A 23,799-nucleotide genomic window follows, 5' to 3' on the forward strand; every position below is an offset into this window, starting at 1 on the left:
CTGTAGGGATTCCCCTCAGTCACTTGCAGATGAGCTGACCGATGAAGGGTTTATTTGGGGTTATCTGCTTATCCTGTTGATTAATAACATCTGTTCCACAGCTGACAATGTTGAGAACTGTACATCTCCACCGGGGAGTGAACACGGACAGCGCTGTTTAACTCCTTTGAGACGTATGGGGTGGGAAGGCCCTCTCTCCCAACGGCCCACCGCCCTCGCGTTGTCCCTTTTGCCCACCTTGGCAGGAATGCGCCTGTGTGGTCTGTCCGGCGCCGTTTTCCACCCCTTCGCCGCTGAAAATGGCGGCCAGCAGGGCTGGACTCGGGCCGGGCAGAGTGGAGATGGAGGCTCCACGCAGGGCAGGAGCGCCAGGAGCCGCCAGGCATGGCTGAGGTGTCAGGGAGGAGCAGCCCCCATGGCGGAGGGGATGAATTTAAGTGCGTCCACTGCTTATTGCCCACCAGGGCCACCTTGACCTGAGGGCAGCGCACCCCGGGAGGGTGGCACAAACCCCTTCTCGGCCTCTCAAACGCGATCGGTGGCAACTTGGCAGCCGCGGGCGTTGTGGGCAAGGCTGCCTGAAGCAGCGGGCTGCCGGCTTAGCTCGGTTTTGCTGGTGAAGCACGACGGACGGCGAGCTGTGCCCCCCTGCCCGGGGAGAACTACAGCGCCCGTCGGCCCCTGCGCGCCGCCCCCACCTTTCCCGCCTCTCGCCGTTATCGCCTGCCTCCTGTCAGCGAGGAGCCGGACCCGGCTCGCCCGAGAGGGGCTGCTGCCGCGGGGAAGGGGGTTGCTGCGGGTGGCGGTCGCCCTCGGGGAGGGGGCGGCGGCGGCGGCGGCGGGCTGGAGCGGGGCGGTCTTATCCTCGTCCTCCTCCTCGACCTCGTCCCCGTCCCGTGGCGGGGGAGCGGCGTCCCCGCAGCCCTCGCTGCCCCGTCCCGTCCGCTCCCGCGGCTCATGAGGTGAAGATGGTGATCCGCGTCTTCGTCGCCTCCTCCTCGGGCTCGGTGGCGGTGAGTGAGGGCGAGCGGCGGGGAGAAGGGGAGCGGGGCGGGGGGGGGGGGCCGCCGCGGCCAGGGCTCAGCCGCCCCCCCCCCCCCCCCCGGGTCCGGGGACGGCAGCGCCGGGCGAAGCTGCCCGGTGGTCGTCAGCCGCCGGTCGCCGTCCCCGCGGTTGCCCAGCTTGCCCGCAGCTCCGAGGGGGAGCAGGCCGGCACGGAGCTGAGGGTCAGTAGGCTGCTGTGAAACGCGGGTCTGAATTTGCCGGGGTTGCGTGTGCAGTGGGGGGGAAAAAATGACAACTTACCCCCCCCCCCCCACTCCCCGCCGCGAAAGGCCGCCAAAGCTTAACTTGTTCGCAAACTGCCTTTGGCAAATGAAGACCCCCGAAACCTCTTCGTAGGGGACGAGTGTTGGGTGTGTTTAAAGGGTCTTAAAGGGCATTAAAGTGGGCTAAACTTGCCTGCTTGGGAGGGGGAGACCGCCCTGAGGTACGCTGAACCCGGTCAGGTGCGGTGCCTTGGTGCCTGCCAACTACCGCGGGTTTAAAAAAACAAGTAAAAGGAGAGCCTAGAGACAAACTTGAGGCCGCTAGCACCTCTCTGCATTAAGAAACACTCCGGGAAAGGTACAACTGTTTTCAAACTCGGTTTTGAAAGGCATCACTGCGTCCTCTGCTTAATTGAAGCTCTTATAGTTTTCTCTTGTTGAATTCATTATGCATGGACCTATGAATTTCTGTATTTTCATATATAGTGACAGCTCTGATTTCCGTTAAGGCAATCTGAGCGAAAGCATTCTACTGAATTTGTTCTTAAATGAGAAACATCAGAAGGATTTAGATATAATTGCTATTCTTTATGCTTCAGCAGTGAAGGCAGTGGCATTTTTGCGTTGCAGAAGGATGTAGCACTGTATTTTCCCATCTGAAGGTTTATTGTGTGTTCACTTCCTTCAGCCTTTTCCTGCGTGACACTTGTTTTCAGTTCAGTGGCATGGTGACAGGTATGGGTTCTGATACATTTTGGCATGAAGTGTACAAAATGCTTAGTGGCTGCATTACAGCTAATAAAAACTAATTATCCATTTCGGTAGCCAACTGAGTAAACACAGAGTGTCTTCAGAACTCTATAATCCATGGTCATCGAGCATCCGTAATAGAAACATCTCCTTCCCCACATGGGCAGTTGGTTCATGCTGTGGTAGCTCGGTATTGCTAGGTTTAGTTTGTTTCATGCTTCATAGCTTGAACAATAATGCATAGTTTTATATTTTGTTTTTGTTGAAGAGGGGGGAAAGGGCCACATAATTAGCTCACCCAAATCTCCTGTTCTGACCAGTCTGCAAATAGGTTACCGATGGGAGTTTTTCATTCTGTCCTCTCCTTCCCCTGTCTCTGTCTGCAAGGTACATATCCCGTCAGCAGCAGCAATATAACCCCCTTCACTATTAACCCAGCAAACCAAATCTGAGGTTGACAAGTAATTTAATTTGCACATCAGTTCATTTGCTGACTTTTTTTCTGGGTTGGACAGCAAGAAGATGACATAAAATGCAGATAACAGTTTGCATACTGGTGATAGTCAACTTTCTTCATCTAGACAGCAGTACGTCCGAGTATAGGCTAGCCAGGGAAGAATAGATAATTTAGTGATTGAAGGTACTGTTACACAGGACCAGAGCTATTGCGTCTCTTTTCTGACAGTTTTTCTTCATCTGTGTTGTCACAGCATTTAGGAGCCTTCATTATGGGCTAGGTTCCTGCTGTACTCAGTGTTGCATCGCTGACGCTTTTTTTCTGTGGGCTTTGCAGGGGGTGTCCATAGATCATGGCTAAGTAATTGAAGAAGATGACATAGAAAAAAATTATTATCAGCTGGTTTTATGGGAACCCACATCTGGAGAAAAGGGCGTTACTGTATTGCACGTCTCTAAACAGGGAAGTTTTAAACTTATTTTCACCCTCCTCGAACTAAACATTAGTGAAAGGAAGCAAAAAGTGTTTGAGTCGTGTAATTCCTTGATGTCTCCTCCAGCCTTCAGCAAAACTACATCAGCTACTTTTTGGGATCCTGTGCAATTCATGAGACAGGATGATGATTTCCCTGCCTAGAGCAATGAGTATCCCTAATAGATCCTACTCTGTGTCCTGCTAAAAACAGTGTCGGAATCCATGGTTTAATTTCCACCTGTAGGTCAGCTTGAATCAAATTGTAGGCTAGCTGCTTGTGAGAGTCCATGTGGCTGAGGTTAGTATCTGACCTGCTGTAATTGACCGAAAATGTCTATATGTAATATTTGCTGATAAACTAAAAGCATTGTCATAGTGACATGATTCACTTTCCTAATCTCACTAGAGATACTTTGTTAAATTACTCTTTATTTTAAAATGAAAATTCCATCTAGTCTCTAGAGTAAGTGTTTGGTTTCGTTTGTTACCTCACTAGCAGCGTGCTGTTAAAGCAGGGACACTTCGCTTTCCTCTGTGCCTGGAATAAAACTGATTTGAGTTTGCAGAGAGGGAGGGGTGAAGACAGTGATTTGTTTAAATAAAAATAATAGGTAGCAATTTCCTGATGTTAACTGGTGAAAGATGATATTACCTACCAAATATAATGAGCTAAACTCTTTGTATATGACTCCTTTTGAAAACTTTAGAAAACTCAGGTCAAATGATAGGCATTTGGCTGAAACATTCCTGAGAAATATACTGGTTGTGTAGTCAGTGGAGACTTCAGTTTGCATAAGTATAACTTTCCCTGGAAACTTTTGAAATGTTTATTGATCCTGGTACTTGGTGTAATTTATTTTGTGCTAAAGAAGATAAAAATATGTAATAATCATACATAATTCTAAGAGTTCAGTGCATAAAATGTTTTGGGGGTCATTCTGGAGAATGAGAAAAGGAAATAATTGGAGTGGATGAGAAGAAACCACCACCACCACCGTGGACCTTCCCTCCATTTGGTCATGGACTTCTACCTGCAGCATCTTCCTCACATGTGAAGGTTCTTAGACTCTGAGAGGTTAATGGTAGTAATTATTTTTTGTTGTTTTTTTAAATAAACTTGTGAATATAAATGCCTCATGAGCTTAAAAGAGCTTACAGATTCCCCAAACCTACTTGTTGCTTGTTGTCATCTTCAGTGTTTATGGAAGCTGGACTGTGGATTTTTGCTGTAGGGATGCTGTAGACAAATTCCCGAGACACGTTCTTGTGGGAAGGGAAGAGAGAGGCATTGTGTGTATGTGTACATTTCTAAATAACCTTGTGTTGTTTTAAGCATGCTTTAGGCAGATCCAGTTGAATCACAATGGGAAGCCTCTGAGTAGGCAGGCAGGCATGTTTCTACAAGCCTTACCATCTCCTACTTTTTCTGACCTGGATTTCTACTTGTTGTTGGTAAGCTGTGTCTCGAATTCCAAGCACTTCTTTGTAGGACTGGGGAGGCACAGGCTTTGCTACTCCTCCCTGATAAGGACAATCAGTGTTCTTTTGTGCTTAGGAGAAAGGCTACTTCAAAATTGGCATTTACTTTTTTCCCTCAGCAGTGCTTCACTGTTGTCGGGAAATAGTTTATGCCCTCGTTTTTCACCAAATCATTCCAAGGTGACTTGGTGACAAGGTAATTTAATCTGTTTCACATTTTCCAGTCTATCAATAAAAATTTACACTCGTGCTACTGTACTATGTATTGACACAGTTAAATGGTTTCCAGTATTTTAAAGCAGCTCTACCTTTGACAGGAAGCTGGTAGTAAGAGCTAAGGAACTCTCTGTCTGGAATTCCTACAGTTATCTAGAAATGCCACCAGAGGAGACTTCAGTCCTCTTGCAGGCAGAGGACTGGAGATCAGGTAAAGGAATGTCATTATCTTTCAAATAATGGAGACACTTCAAACAACTGTCTCGCTTGTACTTTCTCCTCTGTTGTAATAGTTTATTGCTTTGGAGCTTCATCTGTTAAGCTGAACAGATATTCTAGGGGAGTTACTGAAATAATGGAACAGCAGGTAGAATCTTCTCTGACCAGTGAGAGATGCAAAACACTTTCCCGTTGAAATTTTTGTGTGTTCACGAGATGTGAGAAACACATAACTGAAATGAATTCCATTTAGTGTACAAGGGCAAGTGCTGCCCAGCCACATTCTCCATGAGACATGTTTAGGGGCATAGGAGGGTTTGGGGAGAACAGCATCAACCTGAAATGAATAGACTTTTTAAAATTACCAAAACTTGGACTTTGACTCTTGCCACTGAAGAGAATTATGGATTTTTTTTACTAGGAAGCTTGATAAGATAGGTGCAGTTATAGTTAAATTGTTTCTATAGCAAATATTGGTTTTATGAGACCAAAGCTCTGCTTTTGTTTAAGCATATTATGGAGGTCAAATGAGTTGGAATTTTTGTTTCCTGGAATGACTTTAAATCACAGTATAAAACATCAGAATGTCAGAATAATTGCAGGCATGTTTGTTTGGTTCACATGTTGTTGAATAATGTAATGAAGACAAATACAACGCTAACATTCTTAAGGCTAAGCTTGTCTCGTAGTGATAATGATGAATTTCAACTCCACCCTTGTTTGTACCAAGTCATTGTAACTCAACGTTTCTCATAGCACTTCTAAGGAAGAATGTGCTTCTTGTTGAGAGGCATGGAATAAATTAACTAATCTGTCACTTCTAGAATATCCACCATCTAACAGGTTTTTTTGCCTCTCTGCACCCCAAAGGCACTACAGTAAAAACTGAAAGTGATTTGGTTGAGTGATACAAGTGCTTTTTGTGAAGACTCTCGTAGTTATGGTGGTCATTTGGAAGGATTTACAACTTGTTGTATGTGATTTACAGAAATTCAACTACCTATGATATAAAATATTAAGCTTTGCAAATTATAAACATTATCATGATTTTTTAATATTTGAAGTTTGTAAAATCAGATCACAGCAGCAGGTAAGTTAGCTTTTCAGAAGTGAGACAATAATCTTTACAATTAGAAGTGATCCTGCAATATTTCCCTGGGAAATAGCAGTATTTTAAATGCATAACCACAGTATTGTCTTAACATCTGTCAGCATGCTGAGGATACACCTGTTGGATTGGATCCTCAAAGCCTGATTTATGAATCTCACATGAACCTCGTACTATGTCACTTCACTGGGTCAAGATGGTGGTGCTTTTGGTTGTGCACCTAGAGTGGTGCTGTAGCAACAGTACCAATACTGGGAGTAAAGTTCCATCCTTGCTCAGTCACAGGACTCGTCATGTGTATCCCTGTCTTGGACCTTAGCAATTATATAGTGCCCATAGGAGAGATCTGGGGACTTACTGGATCTAGTCCCTTTGACTGACAGAATTAATTCCCTCATCCTTCCTCAAGTTTCTTATTGCCAGGTCAGGTGGCTCATAGTCATCTTTGCTGGCTTCTGTCGATCCTGTTTTGCAGGGTTCACGTGGCAGAGGGAGCCTGAGAGCCTTGCTCGCGGCTGTGAATTCTGCGAGGCAGGGAGGTCAGTGCTGAAGGCTTCAGCTATTTTTCTCCCTAACGACCCTCTGTGGATCTAGCTGTCAAGTCTATATTCCAGAGAAGTCTAAATTCTAGATACATCCTCCTGCCTCATGATGGAGAGAACTAAGAGCCTCTGAACAGCGGTTCAGATAGCTTAAGGAATGTGTTCAGGAGGGAGCTGGGTGAGAACTTTGGTCACAAGGATACAGGTGGAATTTAGACCATCTGTGTATGGTATTCAGTACCTAACTGTTGCACCATTCTTGTGTGCTCTAGTGCTTTTCAAATATTTACATTGCTTCTTGGCAGATAGATTATGTCAGAAATAATGCTAGCTTGAAGAACATACTTTTGACTACATTGTGTCATGAGCAGTAGGACCATGTGATTACAACTGTAGCTGTAATAAAACTTCAGAGGAGGTATTGTTCTGACTGGGTTTTTGAAGACTGTTTGGAGTGTGTGTTTTGATTGGGCTTTCATCCAAGCCAGGTGGCTTCCATGCTTACTATTAAACATACCACAAACATTAACCCTAAATGGTGTCTCATGTGTGTGAAAAGTTCAGGACTTTAATAAATGTGTATTGTTCTAAATTTTTTTATTCATGCATTTAAATGGTACAGTGCTGCTGGCTCGAACTTGGATTTGCTTGAGTGCTGTCTGCAAACATAACATGTTCTCATTAGCAGTATGGAGAAATGAACCTGAGGATATAATCTTCTACCTAAAATGAAAGAATTGGATTGTTGGTAGAAGAGTTGTATTGGACTCCTAAGCCTCTGTCCTTGGGCGAACCTTAGCAAGTAAGTACCAGTTACATGACTTAACAGGCCACATTCTAGGCAAGAGAGGTGAATTTCCTGAAACTCCACCACTGTGGTGGGCAGTGAGGCTAGAAACAAATAACTAGCTCTTGCAAAGTTATGTCTCTCTTCTATTCCTGAATACTTCCCCATTTTTAAAATTTAAGGACCTATAGATAAAATTCAAGAAACAGGGAAGATACACCGCTAAATGTGAAAGTGTACTAGTCAAAGTTACCTGAGAGTACCAAAGTCCAGCAAAGATTGCCAATATAATGGGAAAATATTTATTCAGAGTAAATTACCTTTCTTAGTACTTGTAAGAGCTTAAAAAAATTACCTATATTTTAACTGATATATTGAATATTCTGGTTCTAATAGTCTTGTCATTGGTAAAGTATACTGCTGAATAAGTCCATTTCACTTGCTATATGAATGCTTTTGATTTTAATTAAAATCCAAGCAAAAATTAAATCTATAATGCAATATGTTTCAGCTGACCTCTGTTAGATTCTCTCTGGTACTCTTCCGTACAATCCATCTTCCAATTTAATTATTTCAGACAGTTTATACTTCTGTTTATCCAAAAAGGAAAATGTAGAAGAAATTAGGATTTGTGCAAAAATAGTCATCGTTTAAGGAAGTTCTTTCTTGTATAAAATCAGTATCACTTTTGTTTTCAGCAATCTGAGTGCAACTTGGAGATAAAGAACTGTCACTAAGCTGGTAACCCAGAGTGTATCATTTTACTAGCAAGTACACTAAGGCCAACAGTTTCCTCACATGCAGCCTCAAGTGCTGGCCTCATAAGGGAGTCTATCCAGAAGGAAATACTGCAATCTTTGTTATGCTTGCAGTGTGAAAGCTTGGTAAGAAGGGTGATGAACCAGAAAAGCTGTAGCCTTTGGAATCTATTCGTAGTTGAAATCTACTGTATCCAAAACTGTGATCATGTTCAGTATCTCAGTGTTTTTTACCAGCTTAATGTTTTGATAGGTTTTACAGAAGATAGTTAACATTTTGCAAGTCCCTTAAGTTGGTAGATTTCCTTCTTGGTGGGGTGAAGGGAAACGTAGAGGTGGTGGTAGTGTTTCTTACCTGTGACTGTCAATGGAAACAGTCTGCAGTTTGCTGCAATAGCTCAGAAGAGCTTCTGAGTTCCTCAGTAGCCATGAGGTTGTTTCCTTAATCTTCTGTCCTGGGGTTGGTATGTTGTTTAGTCAGCACCTGTTGGATGGGCAGATGGAGTCAATTCAGAGACCTAAGTCACTGTTGGCTCTCATTGCTAAAAACAAACATCAGATTCATTTTAGTGGGACTCATGTAGGTGTGCAAAGTGTGACCCGATCTTTCAAGGAATGACTCAAAGTTGTTGGTGAACTTCAGATGCTTTGACTGGGAAGAAAGGGTGACTGAGATACAAACATTGTGCCAGCAACTCATTTAACATAGTTTGTCTCCTAGCAAGAGAGCATGGATACAAAACCTGCTTTCTTGTCTTTCTTGCGCTTTAGGCCTCCATCTGTGAAGTATTTGGGGGTGAAATCTTTGTTTCTTCTGTTCAAGGCTGTGGCAGTCCCTCTATTCAGGTGTGCTACTTTACTGTAAGAGTTATTTATCACCACTCTGAAGGGGCTGAGTCCACCACTCTGAAGGGGCTGAGTCTAAAGCGTGTGGATATCCTTCTTTTGGCGTGAAAAGAGCTATTGTGATGAGGAACCTTCTTAAGACAAGTTATTTCTATCTCATTAGTGGGGGAAGAGAAAAACAAATGGATTTTACAACAAGTAAACAAGCTTATTTAGTCTAAATTTAATATTGTACTTCACTATAAAGTAATTGAATTTGGGATGGAAGAAGGGGAGTAACTGTCTTGCTAGCTGATTTATGAAGAAAAGCTCTTAGGAGATGCGGGTTGTTCAGTGACTCATGTTAATCATCGGTAACAGCATGCCCTTCGGTTGCTGCCCATCTGCCTTGGGTAGGATGGAGCTTGTCTTGACAGTTAAGAGTTCCAGGATTTGTTGTTGGTTTTGCTCTTTTACCTTTGGATAACTAACCCCCATCATTCCTAGTAAGACAAAGTGGAAAACTGCAAGATGTTTCTCATTTTACTGCAAGGAATAAACTTGCAGAAGTTAATGCCTAGGAGTAACCTTTGCATATGTGAATATATGTATGTAGATGTGTAGTTTTGCATACCTACATATATATTGATACATATATTTATGTACATATATGTACATATGTACATATATAGTGTTTATATGTTATTTATATTTATATCTGTGTATGTGTGTATGTTTCTTACCCTTGGAATCGCTGATAGATGCTAATTATCACTCGGTAAAAATAAACCATTGATTTTTGCATCCCCAGAAGAGAAATAAAGATAATGTCCTGGTGCCTCACACTGGTTGCTCAAGATATGTCAGCATCTGTCGGGGCCCTGTCAAAAATGACTGCTCCTTTATTTGAATGGCTAGACCTTACGGAATTGTAACTATGGATGTCTGTCTTCTGTGTCAGCTGGAGTGCCAAAATCATGGTGCTTGCTCAGCTATCTTTGTTACTGCATGTGCCTGGCCTATACTTAAGAGCTTTACTTATGTAACTTATTTCGGATATTGAGGAGCTTACAAAACATCGAAACAGTTATACCAATGTAAGATATCCACCTATATGATTGTGCTGGCTAATGGGGACATACGGTGGCATAAATATTTCACTTCCTACCTAGGAAAAAGGTAACATTGGTGTAAACAATGCTGTGAAGATTTTTATCTGGGAGCTCTGAGGGCTAGCGGAGGCAGTTGAAGACATTCCTGCTGATAACTGCAAAGTTGCTCCAGGACAGAACGTGTGCCTGCATTCTAGCCTCTTTGGTTGCAGCCTTGTGTGTTTGTCTTCGGGGGTGCTGAAGGTGGGCTAGTAATACATTGGACTGTGAAACTGAGCATCTGCAGCACCCGGACATTTCCAGTTTTGCCACTGTGCAGGGGTGATGATAACTTTTGGCAAGTTTCTGCTTGTGACAAAGCCTTGAACAGCCACAGTTTTTGGCTTTGTGAACGTCCCATTTCATGGGACTGTTCTGCTGCAAACTCTGCCAGTGGGGTTACCCTCAGAGATTTTGTTTGTAGTCAGAGTCCTGAAACTGTGAACTTGTACTCCATATTAAATATAAATCAAAATGTGATTGCATGTGTTCCCTTCACAAATGCTGGTAAGTTTTGCCTGTTGGCTTTTGGCTTTTTATGCTTTTACAAAAAGACAGGCTTGTTTACCTTACTTAAGAGATGTGGCCTGTTGTGATCCTTTTCACCAATCTGCTGTGTAACACAGGTCCTCTGAATTCACTGGATAGATCCCAGTCGAAGCAAGAGAACGTGACTCAGAAAAAGAATTCTTCAGAATTTAATGGTGGAAATTCCATCACAACTTTCACAAATTTGTTTTATTTCCTGACATTTTCATATGCTGCAGAGTATGATATCGGGTATTATATGTGCTATTAAAATTTTTATGAATGATTATTTGGAACAATTTAATAATAACATTACAAATCAATTAAAGACTGGTTTCTTAATCATGGAATTGGGGTTTGTGTTTTACAGAGAAAGGCAAGTGAATTTTTGTGTGTTTTCATTTGAAAGAAAGCTTCCTTTGATCTGATGAACAATAGAGCATCAGCAACTGAAACCTGTCATTATGTTGCTGCAGGGTTAGTGAAATTATCATCCCTGTGTAATCTAAAGAAACACTGTTCAGGTATGCATTAAACCTTTGATGTGGATCTGCATCTCCTAAGGTCAGACAATCTTCCTGAAGCATCTCTAATTGAGTGATCTGATATGTTTATATAGAAGCAGAGACAGGAGTGGCATTTGAAGGATTTAGATATCATCACATTCTTCAGTAGGAACCTGCTAGGAAGCTAAAATTAGTTAGAAGGGAGATACAAAACTAGTCTTTGATCAGAGAAGACAGCTGCCATGCTGCCATGAAGGCCCTGATGTGCAGGCAGTCCCTTCCTACTTGGTGAAACTGGCTTGCCTGCAGCAAGGTCTATTTTCCAGTAAAGGTTCCCAACATCAGGCCCCAGGGGAGTCTGAAAATCTGTGGGTTTATTCAGCATGGTGTTCAGTGATACCTTTGGCTATGTGGAGGTGACTCCTGTTGACCTTACAGGAGATGTCTGCAGTTTATGGGATAATAATCAGGTGGCCGCTGTGTTTGGGGATGCAGCTGGTCACTAAGAAATGGGGCTGCAGAAGCATAAAAGAAAAGGTAATTTGTACGTACAGAGCTGCAAGAACACACAAGCTACACGGATATAGTTGCATTGTTGAAAGACAAATAACATTGACATTTGTTAATAAAGTTAGAAGCCTCATTCTGCTCTCAGTTGAGTCAAAGGTAATTTTGTTATTGATCTGAGTAATAGCGGTGGCAGTCAGCCCTGGTTTACAGAATGGTATGAACAAAATCCATCATCCTTGCCTTACAAAAACATACTGATAGAACTTTGCAGTAATATAGTCCAATTTTATCTGAAATATGACATTTGTCTAGAGCCACAAATGCATTTTTCTGCTGCTGTTTCATGTACTGCTGGGAAAACCTGTAAATATCTGTAAAAACTTAACACAACAAATTCTGAATGACTTGCACTGCTGTTACTGCTGTTACTTTAAAGTGCATTATCAAGGGTGTGTATATCTGTGGTTGGCAGAATGACACATCTGTGCTGTGTGGATAGTAGCTGTCAGGAGAAAATAGTGAAAGTATTGACAGCTTTATTTCATAAACTTGTTTTTCAAATTCTTTGGGGCATTTTGGAATCATGATATCTCTGATCCTTCAGGATAAGAAAACAAATAAATGCAAGCATAGCCCTTCTTAGGGAAAGGCTAGTGTTTTTTCCAAGTGTCCAAGGGGACTTATCATTCTCCCAAATTCATGGAGGGGGATTAGTAGCTGTGTGGGAGAAATATGGATGTCATCTTGTGTTTATGTGGGAACAGGGTTCTCCATGAAACCCAGTATGCCACTGCTGGGCTAGGCAGTACTGCAGTTGTGGAGCTTACTTTAATGTCTCTTAAAAACTCTACCATACTGTCAGGCAACTCATTGTCAGGCAAGTCAGCTGCATGTGGCATCTTAGGGCTCCACATCCTTCATCAACTAGCTCAGGTTTCAGAAATAGCTGGAGCCACAGTTGGGTGTAACGGCGTGTTGGGCTGTGGGTCCTGAGTGACAAAATATAGAGAGTGCAGCCTTGTGGGTAAGGTAGGAGATGGCCAGTGGGACTTAATAGCTTGAGCTAACAGAACTGAGACCCCACCCAGATGAAATAAGGCTGATTACTTATTACCTCTCATGGGCTGCTAGGTGTTTTATCCATTCTAATAGATAAATATTCCTATGCCACTAGGTTTTGATGCTTAAAGCTAATGAGAAGGAAGAAACATGACCTATTTTTTTTAGTGCCAAGAAAATTGCTTTTATATCTCATTTGCAGTAAGTACAGAAGATACAGCTGGGGATGCTTTATTCATTGTGACAAAACAATGTGACTGATAAATACATAGAACTAGTTCACAATACTTTCAGCGCTCTGCTGACTCACTGTGTCACAAAAAAAAAATTGTGTGTTTTCATCTTAAAAGTTTAGGTGATAAACATGTTAAATAATAGGAAATGTGTGTGAATTTCTTGTTAGGGGCATTTTTTGTTTTTAAACTTTTATTTTTCTTTGCAGAATTTAGAATAGAATAGAATATTTCAGTTGGAAGGGACCTACAATGATCATCTAGTCCAATTGCCTGACCACTTCAGGGCTGACCAACAATTAAAGCATGTTATTAAGGGTATTGTCCAAATGCCTCTTAACACTGACAGGCTTGTGGCATTGACCACCTCTCTAGGAAGCCCGTTCCAGTGTTTGACCACCCTATGAAGAAATGCTTCCTGATGTCAAGTGTGAACCTCCCCTGACACAGCTATCACGCATGTTATCACTGGATCCCGGGGAGAAGAGCTCAACACCTCCCTCCTCAGGAAGCTGTACAGAGCAATGAGGTTGCCCCTCAGCCGCCTTTTCTCCAAACTAGACAAGCCCAAAGTCCTTAGCCACTCCTCACAGGACATTCCTTCCAGCCCCTTTCACCAGCTTTGTTGCCCTCTTCTGGACGCATTCAAGGACCTGAACATCCTTCGTAAATTGTGGGGCCCAGAACTGCACACCGTACCCGAGGTGAGGCCACAGTAATGCTGAATACAGCGGGATAATCCCCTCTTTTGACCGTCTGGTTATACTGTGCTTGATGCACCCCAGGATGCGGTTTGCCCTCTTGGCTGCCAGGGCATACGGCTGACTCCTACAAATATTACAGCATTTGCTTACTTTCCAAAACCTGCTTATAAAACTGCTTTCTTCAGTGCTATTTCAGTGAACTTTAAACAATCACCAAATATTTAACACATTTTAAGAAAATAAAGAAACAAAACATAGTTATCATGTTTTTCTTCCCTCTACAAAATCATAACTCTACGAAGCAAGCTTGATTCACGTTAACAAAGTGGTATCTCTAAACCTCTGCAGATTTTCAGCTATAGCAGTATTGGACTTCCATGTGCAAGATACCAAACTATTCCCTGCTCTCCTAACTCTGCTGGAGGAACTGTGAGATTCAAAGATCAACTTTCTGTTCATCTCTGCAGGACTGAGTACTGAGTTTCCAATAGTTCAGAACTTGACAGTTCTCAATGACCTTGTTGAACTGGGACTTTACTGGGAAGCGAAGGTTATTCTTCAGAATCAAATAACTTAGAGAAATCAAAAGAAATAAATGTAATATAGCATGGAGATCAGAGAACAACTTGCATTTAATTAGGAGGTAGTAAAGAGGAGCTGAATTAATAAGGGTTGCTGTTATCATACTTGTATTTATGTGTAGTATACATTTTGAAAAGGAAGATAGATGTTGCTTGTTGAAAGGGTTTCTTTCATGATGCAAAATACTTGCTATAAATATGCCACTTTGACAAAAGAGAATAGTACGAGGAGGAGTTAAATGTAGAATGCTAAACAGGAGATTTAAATTATTCTCTGGCATCTTTGAGAGGTTTCTGTTGGAAAAATGCATGAAAATAACACTTTCTTTTTAACCACTCTCTTGAATTACTGAAACATATGGTAAATTACAAACAAAAACATCTATCTATTGAAAGAAGTTAGCTGCCAGCTAGGGTTTGAATTGTTAGTCTTTTGAAAGGAATTATTCTAGTCCTGCAAGCTGGTTCCATCAGGAGAAGTTTTTGATGGCTGAGAGTATGCTTTATGAATCCCTGAGATCTTGTAGGCTGCTCAAAGTTTCTCTTGTCTTTTGTGCTAGCCACCAGGATCCCGAACCTTGTTAAAAAAAAAAAAAAAGTCCTAACACTTAATTCTAATATTTTTGAAACTTCTTGGCTCGTTGTTGGCTGAGCTGTTTTTAAAGACAGCAGGTTACCAGCATGCTCTAGTAATCTGCCCTCTGTTTTAACTAGAGGCCCAGCTGAAGAATAACCAGTATGCCTTCCCAGTGTCCTCACAAGAAAATACCTACGCCTAGGAAAGATCCTGTATCTGTAGCACAAATATAATTTCAAGCATGTATTTTGTCAAATAGGGATGTAAAAGTTTTCAGGATAGTGTGATTCCACAGAATGGAGCTCTTGCTGTAGGTTACAATCCAAACTGGCAGTAGGTTTTGCAAGCTTCCCTACTAGAACAACCAACAGTGCATCCTGACCTTCAATCTGGCAGTCACCTGCTGATTGCCAGGCTAGGCTGGGAGTCCTCTCGCTCCATTTCTCAGTCTGCATGGAGTTCTCTGGCTGCTAGTCTGTCAAGGTCTCTCTGATTTGGAGCTGCGTGCCTGCACACTCAGTGGGACTTCCAAGTTCTGGTTCAGCTACTGTTGTAGTCTTCAAGTTTCATTGTGTTTTAGCCATTTTTTATTTCCACAAGCAATGCTGTTTTTTTTGGTTTCACACTGATGCAATGGAATACAAATTCACATCATTAATTGGAAGATAGATCCAGCTTCAATGGCATTCTTATTCTTTTGATGGGAAGCAATGAGCCAAGATTTGGGTCTCATAGCATCTGCTTTCCTCCAGTCCATCAGAGACTCCCATGGAAGTGGATTTTCAACACTGTAGGAACACATTGTTCCTACTGCAAGAAGAAAAAGATAGAATCACTTACTTAATTTGTGTATATCATTGGCAAGTCTTGTTTCCTGAAATACAGAAGAAATCAAAAGAAGTAGACTTGGGAGTGACTTTAGAGGATTTCTCAGCTGCACACAGCTCAAAGGCACCCTGCATGGCACACTGCCTGTAGCTGATATTTCTGTAGAACCTTCTCTTTTTCCGTTCTTGGTCTTTCCCCTTTTTCTGTTTGTTCCATTTCTGTCTCTCCTTTTCCTTTTATGCTAACTGAAATAATACTAAGTAAACACCTGAGAAAACTCCCATCATCTCTTGTTTTGTGCAGTGATAGATGTATTTGTACTTGCTAAAGACTCCTTTGCGTTTGAGTGTTACCTTGTTACTTGCACAGAGAACAACGGTTTCTTACAAACTATCTTAAATAAGAAACTTTTCCCTTCAGCTTGTAATAGACACACATACACAGAAATAGATTTAAATGCATTTTACCATAGTGCAACATCTGACAAGGAAGACATGAGGTTAGCAGGCTTTGGGCATGGAGCAGTTTACGGTCTTCTGTAGCTTTACAGAAAAAGAAAACAATATGTTTTCCTTTGATGACTGCTTGTGATTAGGAGTCTTTAAAAAACAAACTTGGCTCAAATTTTACTTGCATTTCTTAAATACTGGACTCTTTCAAAGGTACCATACATATATTGCACAGAGCTAAAGGTGTGCAGATTGCCTGGCTAAGCAGTCTCTCAGCAGCTCCCAGGGACCTGCAAACTTATTTTGCATAAAGCTGAACAGATTGCCCTCCCAGTTCAATACAGTATTTCATATGGCGTGTCCTTAATTATGTCTCTGTATGCAAGCGGAAGATTGCTTCTAGCAGGAGACCAGGGCAGTGCAGGCTGCGTGTGGCCACTGTTAGGGACTGTTCCATTTCTTTTCAGATTGAAAAGTTCTGTGGTCAATTTTTAGGATATTGAAACATTTTCTTGAGGATGAAACATTGAAGGTGTTTTTAGCTATTTGGAGGTCTGTTCTGAGGAGACTGTGTTTTCCTTCTGTCACATTGAATGCAATATTTGCTGTGGCAGGTAGCCACTTACTTTACTTTTGGGAATAGTTATGCAATGCTGATTTTTAAAATTTTTATTTTTTAAATTTCTTCTTTATTACCCTCCTTCACCTCACCACAGTTTCTCATCTTATTTTTCCCTGTGTACATAGCTGAATTGTATTTTCCTCTGCCAAGAACAATGAATTAATCGTATGAACCTCTGTAAAGATCTGTCACAGCACTGCCGTCTCTGCAATAAAAATTGCCAGGGATCGGTTGTGCTCTCCTTTCCTAAGCCAGGCACAGAAAGAGAAATTTGGCAGAAAGTTTCTGTTGCTACAGGTTGCAAATGTAACAGGACCATAAGGATTCGCATGTCAGCCTTGTGAATGTGTGAGATGATTGTTTTTCATTGCTTCCATATGAAAGCAGAAACACAGTGGAAACAGAAGAAATGCAGATGTTGCTTAGTGTGTTTGTAAGAGGTATTGTCTCCTCCTTGCTTTTCTAAGGAAGGTATGTGTAGATTTGCAGTTAACACTGTTTAGAGTTCTGTTCATTTGATGTGGTTAGGGCTTGCATCTCTTTATTAGAGCATAGTATCTCCTTATTATCCGGGAGTATGTGTTAAGCCTCATCTGTATGAGAAGTGAAGATTAATAATCCTCTGCAGTAACTACTTACATCTGCATTTTACGCTGCAACAGTCCCTTTGGTTATGTTTGCGTGACTTGTAAAGGCAGAGTGATGTTTTCAGCTGTGGGAGTGAGCTGGAGCTCGTGTTTATGTAACACAAATGCTGTTTATGCAGTTCATATTTCAAATACCTGTAGCTGGTCATGCTTCAGCTTTGCTGAGCCATTTTCTTAGGGTGCGGTTGTGCTACTGATACAAACCAATGAGACTGTGGTGCTGACATTATTGATGCTCCTTCCCTTGTTCTCCTGGTTCCTGCATTATGCTTGTGCAAGGAAAGCTGCAGGAGCTGCTTGGCAGGAGGGAGGAACATTGTGTCATCTCAGTGACAGCCAGCGGTGAGTTCTGCTTAGCTGTATCATCGAACTGCACCCTCAAGGTGTCCCTGCCAGAAGCAATACATTCAGTTTTCAGCTGAGTCAATGAACGGATAACGTGACTGCTGCAGTTCTGGAGTAAGGGCAGGCATCGGGAAAGAGTAATCAGGTTGAAAGAGAAGGAAGGGAACCAGCAGGACCATCTCCATCTTTAGAGACACGGGTCTAGATAGACATATGCCAGTCTGTGAAACAAGTCTTTGATGTGGACTTAGACATTCATTCTGTTTTGTTTTTTTAAACGTCAGACTTCTAAAATGTGTTTGTGGTCTGACAAGCCAGCTTAGAAGATATTCGTCATAAAGCCTTGTTCTCGGCATGTGTGGTCTGAATATTTTTGGGGGTGGGATTTTGTGTTAGAAAGCAGGCTATTTGTTCTTGGGATCTGTCTGGAATGAGCGAACAGTTCAGGTTAGGCTTCTGGTCCCTTCAGTTCCAGGATGAAGAGGCTATAGGACAGTCAGTGCTATACATCTCACTCACCAGCCAATGCACTCAATGGTACCTGCTGTCATTCCCTCCACTTGCAGGCGGGAGGACTGAAGCCCAGGGAATGCCTTAAATCCTGAAGGTGGGCGTTAAGAGTCCAGAGCACAAGACCAACCTCCTGCGTCCACTTTGTGGGCACCAGACACTCAGCAACATGCCTGCTGACACTGTGAAGACATTTGAAACTGAGAATGTGTCTGCTTTGTCCCATTTATATTAACTGGGCTAATGAGATAAGGCAGAGAAGTTCTCCTTAATCATGGCTATTTCACAGTTCCTATTAATACTGCTACTTGAGTCATCTTGCCTATAGTATAGTAGAAGTAATATTCATTTATCCTATCTGGGTTAGATAAATCCTGGACTACTGATATTTTTGCAGTGTATTGAATATCTTGGTCAAAATAGTGTAGAATAATGAAATGCTGCTGCCATTTAGTAATGGAGAGACCACCTGATATGCTCCTCTGGTTCAGCAGCTGTCAGTAGGCAAGCCTTTCTAATATCTTCTGAAAACAGGTTCAGGAAGCATAGAGAGGGAAAAAAGAGGGAAATTGTGACCTGTTGGAAGTGATGAGAAGCTTCCAGGGAATTTTGAATGGAGGATGTGATCTGATTTTGCTAAACTTCTGCTCCAGTCTGGACATGATTTATGATGGTAACATCCTCATTTTGTCATTCTGCTGTTAAAATGAGCAATAGGATTTCTCTTGTTACCCAAGATCACTGTTCAGGTTAGTTGGGAGATCTGTTTCTCCCCAATATTAGTTGTGTGGGAAACAGAAATCTTGTAACAGAAGAGTTTTCAGTCTGGCCAAAGATATAAAAAGTAAAGTGGCTGAAAGCTGGATGTGAGGCGAATTCTGAACAGAAGCAAGCGAATATTTTAAGTGAAGGCAGTTAATTAACTACAGGAACAATTTACAAAGACTAGCAGATTCTCTGTTGTTATCAGTTCAGGAACGGAGCTTAGGGGGAAAAGAAATCCAAAGAAACTCTTTACTCCTAAGAGGAATTAATTCAGGGATGCTGAAGGTCAAAACAGATAATCCTAGTGGTCCCACCTGGCCAGGCCTGAGTATGTCTTTGAAGTATGTCTCCAAAGCAGTCTGAAAGTGTATCCTCCTGTTACCTGTTGCAAATCAGTATAAAGAAATGAAAACTAGGGCAGAAAGACAGGATACTTTAGCTACGATAGACTTTGTTTATAAATTGGGCTACTGAATAAGTGATTAGCTCATTTTAGCAGTTTTGTATATCAAAATGGATGTCCTATTTTTGCTGCTTTTTAATTCTAATAAGGAGACAAGCTCTAAATACCAGGATAAAATGAAGATGCCTCTGGGGATTTTCTCCTGTCTTACTTTTGAGAATGGAAATATAGATTAACAGTAAAACCAAACCTAGAGAAATGATGTTCAAAAAACAATCACCCTGCTAAAAATATGGGAGACAAACATCGGATTATAATAGTAGACTCTTAGCTCTATCAGAGTTTTCTTCACTTCATTTAAGATAGATTAGGATCGTATTATATAAAGATTTTCCTCTGAAACTTCACAATGGATATATATTTTGATGGTGTATCTCGCCGTGTCTTCTGGTGTGCTGAAACATGAAAACCAAAATATTTTGATGATAAAGCAGTCTATCCTGTAAGAATACAGATGCTTTCCCAAAGGGGTGTATGAATAGCCATGAATAAAGTTTTTCTGAATGTGGTATCTCTGATTATATAAATACTCTTTTCAGGTTCCTTTCAGTTGCATCACACTCTGGAAACCTCGGAAGCAGCAAGGTACAACGCTGAGTTTCACAAAGAGAACTAAAGTATCCACCTCCGTGGTTTGTCAAATGAGGATGTATTTTTCTCCACTGAGCTCTAGAAAGGAGCTCAGATCCTCTGCATAGACTAGTGAGGAAGGGAGAACTGACGCTGCTCTTTGTGCCATGTTGTCTTTGCTCACTGTTTTTGTGTGGTCGAACGCTGGAAGTTTTTAGAGCTCAGAGTAACCACAGATGAGAGCTGCAGGCAGGATTGTGAGGCTGACGCACTCCTGCGACACAGATCCAGTTGTAGAGGAAGACAAAGGTCCTGTGGTTTTCTTGGGGAATAATCAGCTGGCTTCTGTTGTTGCAGATGCTCGAGCATCCATCTTGAATAATAAGGCATAATTTAATAGGATTTTAAATGTAACTAATGCTTTTGTTTCAGTTTACAGGCTTGAATCAAATCACTTAGGGGAGGAGAAGATGCTACTTTTTTGACTAAAAAATTTCAGGGCATTTTGTTTAAATTGATGCAGCTGGCACATCCACAGCTGATAACTCATGCACATGTTGTGGAGAATTGCAAGGCTTCTGGCTAAAAAAAACACCCCACAATTTATTTCGCTTCAACATCTTAATTAGTTTTATAAAAATAAAAAGGAGAGATTAGGAAATGTGGGTTTGTGGGAGAACTGTCATGGTGTGAGCAGTAAAATATTAGGGATCTGATTAAATCTAAGTTGCGGTTAGACTTGTGCCCAGTGTACAGACTACTGGAAGAGGGCAGATGAAAATGGATACACGTAGATACATGTGTACTGGTATGTGGCCTGGGTCTGAGCAGTGGAGCGCTCTGGTACTGTGAAACTGCTAGAAGAATGGTTGCCAGCAGAGACAGCTTTGGGCAAGGCTAACTTACAGTCTCACAAACAGTTCATGGCCATGATTTAGGTGGTACAGCATGCCAGGGATCATTCCCAATGTACATTTTTACATGCAGCCACTCTGAGAGGCTGCAGGTTTAATAGACTTGGTGTCCTGGTTTTGGCTGGGCTAGAGTTAATTTTCTTTCTAGTAGCTGGTATAGTGTTATGTTTTGGGTTCAGCATGAGAAGAATATTGATAACACACTGATGTTTTCAGTTGTTGCTAAATAGTGTTTAGACTAAGTCAAGGATTTTTCAGCTTCACATGTCCAGCCAGCGAGAAGGCTGGAGGGGCACAAGAAGTTGGGAGGGGACACAGCCAGGGCAGCTGACCCCAACTGGCCAAAGGGATATTCCAGACCATAGGACATCACTCCCAGTATATAAACTGGGGGGCCTGGGGCCTGGGGTGTACCGCTGCTCGGGAACTAACTGGGCATCGGTCAGCAAGTGGTGAGCAATTGCATTGTGCATCACTTGTTTTGTATATCCCAATTCTTTTATTATTATTATTGTTACTATTATTATTAATCTTCTTCCTTTCTGTCCTATTAAACTGTCTTTATCTCAACCCACGAATTTTACTTTTTTTTCTGATTGTTTCCCATCCCACTGGGTGGGGGAGATGTGAGCAGTGCTTAGTTGCTGGCTGGGGTTAAACGATGACACTTGGCTAGATGATGCCATTTGGCCTCAGGGCCAGAGGGCTGGCCCAGGCACTGTGTGGTTTGCTAGTTGCTATCACCAGTGTAGGAGGGAATTCATGTTGGTTTTAGTAGTACTCCACTGTAAAGAAATGACTTCTCCCACATATCAATTTAGACATCTCATTTCTGTTTGAACAAATTCTTAATATTTGTGTTAAGAAAATCTCAGTCTCTGTCTCTTTTGGGCCTCTCTTGCAGCTTTTTTTGGTGAAAGACAGAGGAAAATATTTTCATCTCTCACTTCCACATTGAATACAGAATTTGTCTTTGCAATTTTTAGGGAGATAGTAAAAGGCGTGTTGTCTTCGGTACCAGCAGTGATGATGATGTGGTAATTTTGCTGCTGTTGATAATGCATTATCGGCACACAATTTTAGGAGCTGCCTTCTGTATGAGAAGTGATCCTTTCACGCCTAAAAGACTCCACCAGTTCATGTAAGAAAAGGAAGAAGAATAAGACACAGAGACACAAACTTACTATGCAGCCCACTTCTTAAGAAAGACAGTAATAATTTAAGAGCTTTGTCTTTGCAGTTTCTTGGGATAGCTATCCTCTTATTTCAAGGAAACAATGATTCCATCAGCATTACCTCCAAGAGTTATCTATTTTTGTGGTGCATTTAGATAGACAGACTGGGTTGTGTGACAAGAACAACTAGCACATGCATTTTAAAAATCCTCTGATTTCCAAATAGTATCTAGGTCATATGATACCCACAGGCATGATTCATCCACCTGGGCTTTATGCCAGTCAGCAACTGCATGGATCTGACAGTCCAGGAATACTGTAAAATTATTAAAGCAGTATTTTTTTTTTTCCTTCAAATAACGCTGTTGATGATAGCTGTAAAAAATAGAGCATATAATTTATAGTTCCATTCTGAAAGAATTAATTTCATTAAGTAGATGCAAAAAGCACAGCATAAACTGAAGAGAATGTAGAGCAGACCTAGCTGAATGAGCCCAGGTACCGTTCCTTGGCCCTACAGACTTTAATTTCAAAGGTTGTTGTCTTGATACAAAGTCCTATTTGAGGCAGCAGTAGTCTTCACCTAGGTGTATCTGCTTGAAGCCCAGCTAGCTGTTAAGGGTTGATCTTAGTTAGCTACAATGAGCTAAAAACTGCCAGTGTTCTGCCTCTGTTAGGCTTTTTTATAAAGATGATAATCTCTTTGGGGGCAGAAACCCCATACATTTATTACAAACCTCATGCATTTTTTTTGCAATGAATTTAATTTGCCTGAGATGAGATCATGCTTATTTTTAGGGATGTTTATTATGCAGACAGACACTCTTAATTAAAGATTCAACAAGCCTTGCTCAGGGAACTGTCAAGCTGCATTTTAAAAGATGTGTAGGTGTCTAGGAAAACAAAAATGTTTGTAGCTGGGGTGTTTTTTTTCAGATGTACTGACACGTTTATCTCAATGAACAGGAGTAGATTCTTTTGGGAATTGCCAGGTTGCTTACCTTGCATTTCTAGGTGCCTCTAGACTTAAAAAATGTAGCCCCTAATGACTTTGAAAACCAGCTGCCTCTTTTAACTCCTACTTCTGAAGAGTCCCATACAGATTATTTTTTTTTTTAAAAGAATCTTTAGAGGGTAAAGGCTGAAATTCCACAGTTAACTAAAGAGCCAGCCTTCTAGAAACGAGGTGAAGAAGTATAACCTTTGCCAACTTGTAAAGAAACAGCAGTGTTTAACTTTTATGAACTTAAAACTGAAGTCTTCCTGAGTCTGTGACTTCCCATCCCATGAAAGTGGAACCAGAGAGGAGTAATGTTCTCAGGTTTGTAAGCATGTCTGGGTTATGGTGGACTTGCTCTGAGTGTTGTTTTTTTTTTTTTCTTTCTTTCATCTAGATAAAGAAGAGGCAACAAGATGTGGTGAGGTTTCTGGAAGCCAATCGCATAGAGTTTGAAGAAGTGGATATCACAATGTCAGAGGAGAAAAGACAATGGATGTATAAAAATATTCCTGAGGATAGGCAGCCCGCACAAGGCAATCCACTGCCACCACAGATATTCAGTGATGATCGGTACTGTGGAGTAAGTAGCTGTTATGTTTGTCAACACACAGTATGTTAGTATACCCTGTTGGCCATTTAAAAAGCTGGGACTTGCTGTTGAGCTTTCTTTAGTAGTGTCTGAATTAATGGTGACAGTTTGGGGCGATAGCATCAGGTAATGATCATACAGTGAAAATTCAGATTGTTCATCTGTAAGTCCTAAAGTTGTCTTCAGCTAG

The 23,799-nt window shown here is 41.6% G+C and overlaps 1 protein-coding gene across 1 annotated transcript in view; it reads left to right on the forward strand.

Annotated features, from left to right (window-relative positions):
* Positions 1 to 881: 881 nt before the first annotated feature.
* SH3BGRL2 (SH3 domain binding glutamate rich protein like 2) overlaps positions 882 to 23,799 on the forward strand; it is a 37,109-nt gene continuing 14,191 nt past the window's right edge. Inside the window, exons 1-2 of the mRNA XM_075046353.1 lie at positions 882 to 1,013; positions 23,415 to 23,600. Of these exons, the coding sequence (XP_074902454.1) occupies positions 969 to 1,013; positions 23,415 to 23,600 (231 nt within the window). The 5' untranslated portion in view covers positions 882 to 968. The remainder of the gene's footprint in view (positions 1,014 to 23,414; positions 23,601 to 23,799) is intronic.

Source organism: Buteo buteo, chromosome 15 (assembly GCF_964188355.1).
Source record: "Buteo buteo chromosome 15, bButBut1.hap1.1, whole genome shotgun sequence".
Classification (NCBI taxonomy): Eukaryota; Metazoa; Chordata; class Aves; order Accipitriformes; family Accipitridae; genus Buteo; species Buteo buteo.